We start from the raw sequence: 9,704 nt of genomic DNA, 5'->3' as shown, positions 1-9,704 counted from the left end.
GTCAGGTCTCTCTTGTAAAAAAATATCTTAATCTCAATAATACCTCCTAACTTGGTAATGCACGCCCTCTCAGGCTATGGCTCTGCTGGAGGCGTTAGGTTTTTCGGTTAGACCCTCATGTGGCTAGATTACTCCACAAACAACCATAACCTCAAAGGAGGTCAGGCAAAGGTTGTGAGTTGGATTTGCACGAGTCAGTTACACCCAAATGTGTGTTTGCACATTTTGCCCGCCTGTTGAACCTACAGCTTGATGCCAGTGCATTTCACTGAGTTTATCAAGACAAAGATTGGATTCATCAAAAAAGAAAACATTGGCAAATATACAGTATGTCAAAAATGCGATGAATTTAAAAATGTACGTATTTAATAGAGAATATCTATGTGCAGTTAGAGTGGCAGATATATGCAGTGACGGTGATAGATAACTGTCTGTTGGCTGGAAGCAACATTTTGCAGGATGCAGCTGAAACTTTTCTTTTTTGAATTAATAGGTGTGAGATTACATATCACCCACAGAGTATGTCTCAGGAAAATGAAAGAGCCAAATCTGGAGCAGCAAAGTTTCAGATTCTTGAGTGACTTCACACGGGTATGGCAAGGTCAGCAAAGCATAGAGCTAATTTCATTGGCTGGAGGAGGTTTAGGTTGAGCTTGCAGGCTTTTTTGTTTTCTTAGAGTGCCAGCTTCTCAGGTCTCTACTACAGACACAGGAGGACAACTTGTGACATGTTTAACACCTCAAACAGCACTGGTAAGGTCATTTCAGAAAATCTGGGCAGTTATATAATATAATTTAAGATTTTAAAAATGTCAGATATGATTTGAATGTTTCTAGATTAGGAGATATACTGAGTATGATATGGAGTACAATAAAGTCTGCATACGTGTTGAAATTAAAAATAAATAAATTAATTAATTAATTAAATAAAAAAAATATATATATATTGTATAAATAGAAAAATTCAAAAACTGAGCTAATTTTCCTTAAATTAATCATGTTTTATACCTTTTTATAACCATGACTGAGCTTACATGTACCTCTACATTCATATGCATTTGCACATATTTAATTGACTATTATAACATAAATAACTGATTATAAGTTATGGCATTTGTGCTTCGTCACTATAAAGCAATTCAAGAAGCAAAACTGTCTGGCAGTGTGTTGTAGATCATCACAAATCAAAGTCCACATGTGACTCATAATCATATGATTTGTGTTATATTATGCAACTATCCTTTCAGCTGCCTGAGTGCCACACTTACAAATTCTTTATACATTTGTCAAAATTCTTTCAATTTATTTCAAATTATAGTGTCAAGTAACGACTGTAAATTGCAAAGTGTACAACCTGGGATTTGCAGACTTTGAATGTTGACAGAAAATAAAATAATGAAATTTCTTTGACATTTTGTAGAGAATAAATCTCAAACTTTCAGACATAACACATTATATTTTTCTGACTACTGTCACTAAACAAAAGCCTCATCTGGCATAAAGCCATGTGTGTCACAAGAAAAAAGAAATATTGTCATTATGCTGTGATGGCATGTGACACAGATCCCACATACCAACAACCTGACATGACTGAAATATATAACTGCTGCCTACTCAAACTGTAAAAATACAAGTGTGGTTGCTCAGGAGGATCTCATTTTCAACTTGGTTGTAACTGAGTTAATATTTCCTGGTACAGTGATGTAAAGTGCTGTGTAGTTTTTAATAAATAATATGGGATGGGAAATATGCAGAACTGTGGGCTGTGACAACTCATTAAATGCACTAAATGTAATAAATGCTAATTGATTAATAACTAATATTTTTTTTTAAAAAGGGTATCAGATGTAGGTCTTTTCAAGAGAGACCTGAGAACAAATAACATTTGCAACTCTTAATATTCTTAAAAACAGCCAGACTGCCTGCATACAAGAAACAATAACAGCCTAACAAATACAAAGTCAGACAACCAACATTAAATTTTTTAAAAAAATAATTAATGGTAACAATCAAAAGAGTTAGAAATCTGTCTTTAAGTTTTTTCTTGCCGCTGTCGACAAGTGCTCGTTCATGGGGGGATGTTGGGAAAATTAAAGAGTACAGTCTAGACCTGTTCTATGTGGAAAGTGCCCTGAGACAACTTCTGGTGTGATTTGGCACTATATAAATAAAATTGAATGGAATTAAATTGATAATAAAGTTTAAAAATCTACATACAGAGCTGTTCGCAGGTTATTCCATTTAAAAAAGTGCACAATAGCCGCATCCAGTCTTGACATGATTAGGAATATCAAATGTAAAGTAATGATTTAACGTTGAAATGTGCAGGCCTAGTAGTTTGGGAACGTTGAAAGCTTTTAATATGCAGTAAATATCATGAGATGTGTATACTGTCTTGTAAGTAATTATAGTGATCTGATATTGCAATACAGAGAGCAATTGGTTGTGAAACTTGGTGTTAGTGATAAAAGCGATAATAATAGACTTAACAACTTGAGTGAAGATGGGAGGGTGTGAAAGTATGCCTTGGGCTCTATTTTCGAAAAAAGAGCCCAATGTTTTTATGGTCAAGAGCAAATATAACAGTAGACTAAGTAATAGTTTTACAACTATCAAAAGTCAGAAAATATTTTGAGTAAGTATTTTGAGGTTAAATGCTGAATCTTGAATGACAGTCTTCGTGCCGTACTCCGCCGCCCGTTTCTTTTGAAGTTTGAAGTCCGGTTTGACTAAGTTATGAATCCGAGAAGAAGGGGTGCGATTTGTGACAATTTAAATTTTCACGATAGTCAGAGATATATATGGAGAACACCATATATTTTATCTTTCTCTATTTCGGAAGAGTGTGTGATGGAAATCATCAAAGGCACACGGAAGATGAGTCAGAGCCTGAGAAGGCGTAGAGGCAGCCGCGTAAAAGACATTGTCATCAACATAATAATGGACATTAAAATACATAGTCTTACTTATTTTAGTTTGTAATGCTTATTTGCAATTGTTCAAATAATAGTGGACCAATAATAGATCCTTGTGGCGCTCCTTTACTGATCATAAGAGAGCGAGGTTTAAGTTTTGAGAGGCCGGTTGAGAAAGTGCTGCTATGCTAGGAGATGGTATCATATTTTACGCAAACTGCAGCTGCAACATGCAAGGTGCAGAGTTGTGAACTAATTGAAGATTCTGGTAGTTTTTGTTGAAATTTCACTGTAAAAATATTGCCTTGTTGTAACTCGTAATGCACATAAAGCAGCTTTTCAGTGTAACTATAAAATGAAAACTTTTTGGTAGTTTGGGTTGTGGCTCATTAGAAATCATAAACCAACTATCACTCGAATATATATCCTCTGTGAGGAGACATGTCCTTCAGCTGCCTGAACAATAAACCAACAAATCTCCCACCTTTTTTTGGTTAAATTTGTTCATTTTCAACTTTATTGTTTGATTGTGTAAAGCGGCATAGTGTACATTGAAATGAACACAACCTGTATAATATGGCTTTCATTTTGGAGTCTACATGGCACTGCAAACTAAATTACTGCAGATCATTTCTGTTCATTACTGCACTTAGACTAGAACATTACAATCACACTTAATCACAATTACTCTCACACCTCGCTGTTTGTCCAGAACATCGATTTCAAAGATATAAGTTTTACAGCTCTCAGACATACTACGCTGCTCTGCTCATGAGACTTTCAACACTGTTGTTCCTCTTACCTTTAAGGGAAACTCCTTAATGTCTGTATCCAACATTAAATAAAGAAGTTAGAGAGGAATTTAAAAGCATATGAGAAGGAAGGAGCATAATTTAATATTGTGAGTAGTCACAGCAGTAACAGAGTAACACAGTGAAAGATGAAATGATAAAGGATGATTGTGGAAACTGCCTATAAGGGCTGTTAGCACGCGACAGTGACTGATCTGTAGACCTTCTCGGTACCCACGACTTCCCTTGTGCCAACGACCTGGTGCCAGTGTCACGCAACCTGGTGCAAAATGACTAAAATATCACAGGTGCTCACTCAGACTGAGGAACATAACTGCGGGTTTGTCACTTTCAACCTGATTGTAGAAGAGTAAGTATTTCCTGATATAATGATGTGAAGTACAGTATTCTGCTCTAAATCAACCCAGAGTGCACAACATGTTTTGGAGCAATAACTGGTTCTCACCCAAGTTAGTCTGCCTATGCCATTTTCCAGAATGACTAAGAATATTCTCAGCATAACATCTAATACACGCTACAGAAACTCTTAACATGCAAACTAGGCTTCATTTGGCCCGATCTGACTACATTTAATGACAATAAGTTGTAAACTGATTAAAAAACATGCCATGCAGTATGTGCAGTATGAAAATTGAGTTTTAATCAACTGTTTATTTCAGGTAGACTGCATCACATGTTTCTCCTTTAAATGTACTAGAAAGTTTAAAAAACTAATCTGAACACACTCACTATACAAATTATTAGAGAATTATTGGATTGGAAGCTTCAGCCATCCAAATGAGTCAAATCAAGTAGATATCTTTCATTATTACAGTCTTTTTAATGCCAAAGTCCCTCTTTTTGTTACTATACTTCCATCGCAGCTCAACAGGGAAACGCTGTCTGAGGAAACACAAAGAGGGAATTTCATGCTAAAAAGACTGTAAATGGATCAGATATCCACTTGATATGACTAACTCAGACAGTGCGTGTCATCGCATGATGGGGACACAGTCATTTTGTGTGCACACAAAATGACTGTGACTGTGTGTTGAAAGCACTTAATGACACACTGTGGCTCTTGGGCCCCCATCACTTACACTGAAAGCACATTTGAAGGGGATCTTTTAATTGTTATTATGAACAGGAGGAATGATTGCAGTGAGGAAAACCTCTTTCAGTGTTTATATGGACATCTGACTGTTGTTTTGAGACAGACCTGTCCTTTAACACTGACCTTAGCTGTAACATTATAATTTTTCCTGGACTCACAAAATGTACGCTCACTTGTTTACACATAAAACTGACTGGTCTTCATGTATTCTCCACCAGCAATGGGTTCCAGCTACCAGGGCAAGGTTGATTACGATGACTACCCAAACTACCCAAACTACTCAAACTACTCATTTTGGAATATAAGTAACATCACAGACCTCAGTGATTACTACCACACTTCTGACTGGTGTGAGGCTGGTGAGCAGGAGTTCACCATCAAAATGTTCCAGACCTGTGTTTTCTGCCTGATCTTCCTGCTGGGTGTGATGGGAAACTGCCTGGTGATCGCCACCTTCGCTCTCTACCGCCGCCTCAGGCTTCGCTCCATGACCGATGTCTTCCTGTTCCACCTGGCGCTGGCTGACCTCCTCTTGCTCCTCACGCTCCCATTACAGGCAGTGGACACTAACCAGGGTTGGATCTTCTCCACTCCCCTCTGCAAGGCCACGCGTGCATGCTATGCTATCAACACGTATAGTGGGCTGCTGCTGCTGGCCTGCATCAGCATTGACCGCTACATGGTGGTGGCACAAGCCCAAGCGATGCTCAGGCTGCGCAGCCAGATCTTGACAGCAGGGAAGATCTCTGCTGTAGGTGTGTGGTTTGTTGCAGTGCTCCTCAGTCTGCCTGAAATCCTCTTCTCAGGGGTTTCGGGATCAGGAATTGATGCATACTGTGGCATGCTAGCGCCTAGAAATGTCAAAATGGCCACCAATGGCACCATCATTGCTGTCTTCTGCCTGTCCTTCTTAGTGATGGCGACATGCTACTCTTTGATTGCTCAAGTGCTGTGGGAAGGAAACGCACATCGGCGGGGGAAGCAGTGGCATCGGCAGCGTACCTTGAAGCTGATGGTGGCTCTGGTGCTGATATTTCTGCTCTTCCAGTTGCCGTACACCGTGGTGCTGTCACGTAAAATGGCGGGGCAGTTCTGTGGCCTCCTGTTGGAGTACATCACCTGCACCTTGGCGTACACCCGTTGTTGCCTTAACCCAATCCTGTACGCCCTGGTAGGTGTGCGCTTCAGGAATGACGTGCTGAGGCTCATCCATGATTCAGGCTGCCCCTGTGAGCGGCATCTGGTACCACAAACTGTGAGCTCCACCTCCATCTCCCCCTCCTCACCTGCGCTCACCATGCTCTCAGCCTGCTCGCCGACATTCCCCAACACTCCAGCCTTAGCTTTCTAAAGAGAAATTATACATTTTGTTTTGTTTTTTTTTACAAAATGGTACAAATACATACATACAAAAAATACATACAAAAAAATCAGACTCATGCAAATCAAATCAATCAAATAGTGCATAAAATGGTGCAAAGAATGCACAGAGTGCTGAGATAAATACTGAATGGTTAAATTCATTATACAATATATGTAGGTGGTTGTGTACAGTACATATAGCCTGTTCAAATATACAGTCGTGAGTGAAATGTATTGCACATTTTGTATTTTAAACTAAATAAATATGTATGATTTGTAGGTACAGTTGGTATTTTAGTGTTATTGCACAGTGACACAGTGAGTTAACTGTTCATTAGTGTGACAGCGAGGGTGAAGAAAGTGTTCCTGTGTCCGGTGGTTTTGGTGTACAGTGCTCTGTAACGCCTACCAGAGGGAAGAAGTTGGTACAGGTTATGTCCAGGGTGTGAGGGGTCTGCCCGTTTCCTGACTCTGGAGGTGTACAGGTCCTGGATGGTGGACAGGTTTGCACGGTTAATCTCTTCTACAGACCTGACTGTCTGTTGTAGTCTCTTCCTGTCCTGTTTGGTGGCCGACCCAAACCAGAAAGTGATAGATGTGCAGAAAACAGACTCCGTGACTGCGGTGTACAACTGGATCAGCAGCTCAGGAGGCAGGTTGAACTTCCTGAGCTAGGCAGGATGTAAATCCTCTGCTTGGCCTTTTTGATGATTGTGTAGATGTTGGACTCCTACATACTGCAGCTGTCTTGATTTAGCTGTGTAGAGCTGTTTTCTTTTTTTTCAAATGGTTAAAAAAAGAGTCTGATTCTGGTCTTTAAGTATATAAGTATATTTACCTTTAGCAAAGGCTAGCCATGGCCATCTTCCTTGCTAGCTTTAAATAAACATAGTTCTCTTGCTTTAGCTGTCAAGGTAGAAATTACACATTTTTATAATATTTTCTTTTTTTTAAATGGTAAAATGAAATGTCAAAAAGTCAGAATGTGATCTTTACTCAGTTTTGAATAAATATGTTGTTGCTGCATTTTTGGCTTTGTAGGCTGGTGTGGTTCTCATGTTGTTTCTCTTGTTGTCAAAACTAATGTTGTGGTGAAAATGTTGACAATAAAATCATTTGACCTTAGTGTGCAGTCATCCTCTTTTGACATGTTTTGGCTTAAATCAGGAAATATCAGAGCAAACAAAATGTAAACTTGCAGTAGTTGTCAGTTTTTTTTAATACTTATTTCTATTGACACACTAGCAGATCCTCAAAAAGTATTGAGGTTTGATACCCATCTCGAGTTATGGTCAGTCACAATGCCAACAGAGCCAGAAATAGTCACATAGGCAGTACGTGGTCACACTTTGGCAAGTCCAGGGTGGTTTTGAGCTAAGTCAAGAGTCCCTTCAGCTTTCGACGCATCTCAGCATCTCAGCATCTCAGCATCTCAGCATCTCAGCATCTCAGCTCTCTTTTGCACCTCTAACCACAACCTCATATGTGGTCATGAAGACAGCAGCACTGTATGTTTATTTCACGGAACTGAGATTCTATAGAAATATTTCACACTTTGACACCTTTGATAAGGGCTGAGAGGCTCAGAGTTAGAGTAGATGTGTATATCTTTAATTGGATACTACTTTATTTAACCAGTGTTTGAGTATCTACACTATCAGCTTATAAACAGCAGATGGTCCACGTGGCTTTTTGCTATATCTCTGAATTTCTTTCTAACTATATTTTAAATCTTAAAGGACAGGTTCATAATTTTTCAAGTGTGTCTTAAAACAACAGTCAGGTTTCCATATGAACAGTGAAAGAGGTTTTCCTCGCTGTAATCATTCCTCCTGTTCATACTGGCTATTAAAAGACCCTTCAAATGTGCTTTCAATGTAAGTGATGGAGGCCAAAATCCACAGTGTGTCCACACAGTCATTTAAAAGTTGAGGTGAAGCTTATATGAGGCTTCAGCAGTCTGAGTTAGTCATATCAAGTGGATATCTGACACATTTACAGTCTTTTTAGCATCAAATTCCCTCTTTGTGTTTCCTCTGACAGTGTTGGAGCGGTGGAAATAAAGTAACAAAAAGATTTTGGCACTAAAAAGACTGATAGGCAGTATGAACAGGAGGAATGATTACAGCAAGAAAAACCTGTTTTAGTGTTCATTTTGGCTCCTGGCTGTTGTTTTAAGAGAGACCTCAACCATAACCTGACCTTCATTCTAACCAAACTCTAACCTTAACCCTGACCCACAAACACAACTAGAATGCTCTCCACACTTTTGTATCACTTGAAATTATATATTGTGTAGATACATTACATTTCTGGTATTTATTTGTTTTTTTGTTCAATTGCTTATTGTTTTCTCAAAGTCTTAAATACGGATTGTTTGTATATTTTTCTCCACTCACTTGTTTGTGTGATTAAACTTTGATGCATATAATATTTTAAAAGACTTACTTTTTAGACTTGCATTTTGATTATCGTATCACACTTGAGATTTTCTTTTAACAAGCGCCAACCAAAATGCATTTCATAAACCCCCACACACATACACACACACACACACACACACACACACACACACACACACACACACACACACACACACTATCCCGGTAGTGATCTAAGCTCGCGTAGGCGATGAGTTACCCACAGAAATGTCAAACCAGCAGCACAATCATGTGACGCATGTCTTCAACATCAATGCAAACTGATCTCTTTCACTTGGCAAAACAATCGCACCTCAAGGTCCATCCACTTCCTGTTTCATATCATTTGATCATATCACATGATGAAATGGAGTTTGGCCGTTGTTTATGAAGACAGTTTTCCTCACAGCATTTTAAAAAATTTGCCTACTGTCTGTCGCTCCATAAATCTTTTTAAATGGGCTTTAAGGTCAGATTGTTTTCTCAACTGAGAATGAAGTGGTGGAATATTACTGTACATCCATCTACTCAATTACTGTACTTAAGGACAATTTTGAGGCTTTTTATGCTTCTCCACTACTCTTCGGAGAGAAATATTGTATTTTTTACTCTACTACATTTACTTGACAGTTTTAGTTACTTTAAACTTTTCAGTATTAAAGATTAAAGCAGTAGTCCCCAAACATTTAGTGCTGATATCTTACATGAAATCTGTGCGGTTGTCTCTTGGTCACATTTCAGATGTTTATGAGTTGTTAGCAGAGACATTTCCCCTCTAAACTTCTCACATGGTTTCTTTCCGGAAACTGTTCAAAAAACAACAAAAAAAACCCAAAACAAAAACAAAGATTAGAGCAAAATCCATAAACTGAAAACAGATTTGTGTCAGAACTTTGTTTTTTCTTCTTTCCTCTCCCATTAATCATCTCACGACCCCTCAGATTTATCTGGTGACCCTTAGGAGGGGCCCGACCCCTAAGTTGGGAACCACTGGACTAAACTAGCTAATTGTATATAAAGTAGTTGAAACTAGCTCCACCTCCAGCAGCTACAACATGCTGCTCTAACACTGATGCTTCACTATTAATAATCTAATGATGTC

General features: G+C 38.6%; 1 protein-coding gene across 1 annotated transcript; it reads left to right on the top strand.

Annotated features, from left to right (window-relative positions):
- The first annotated feature begins 5,040 nt into the window (after positions 1 to 5,040).
- ccr10 (chemokine (C-C motif) receptor 10) lies at positions 5,041 to 6,172 on the top strand. The gene has a single exon (XM_042398086.1). The coding sequence runs from the start codon at positions 5,041 to 5,043 to the stop codon at positions 6,169 to 6,171; it is 1,131 nt and encodes a 376-aa protein (XP_042254020.1). The 3' UTR covers position 6,172.
- Positions 6,173 to 9,704: the final 3,532 nt, after the last annotated feature.

This window comes from Thunnus maccoyii, chromosome 20 (genome assembly GCF_910596095.1).
Source record: "Thunnus maccoyii chromosome 20, fThuMac1.1, whole genome shotgun sequence".
Classification (NCBI taxonomy): Eukaryota; Metazoa; Chordata; class Actinopteri; order Scombriformes; family Scombridae; genus Thunnus; species Thunnus maccoyii.
Note: the sequence above shows the minus strand (reverse complement) of the source record. Positions and strands in the feature narration are given on the sequence as shown.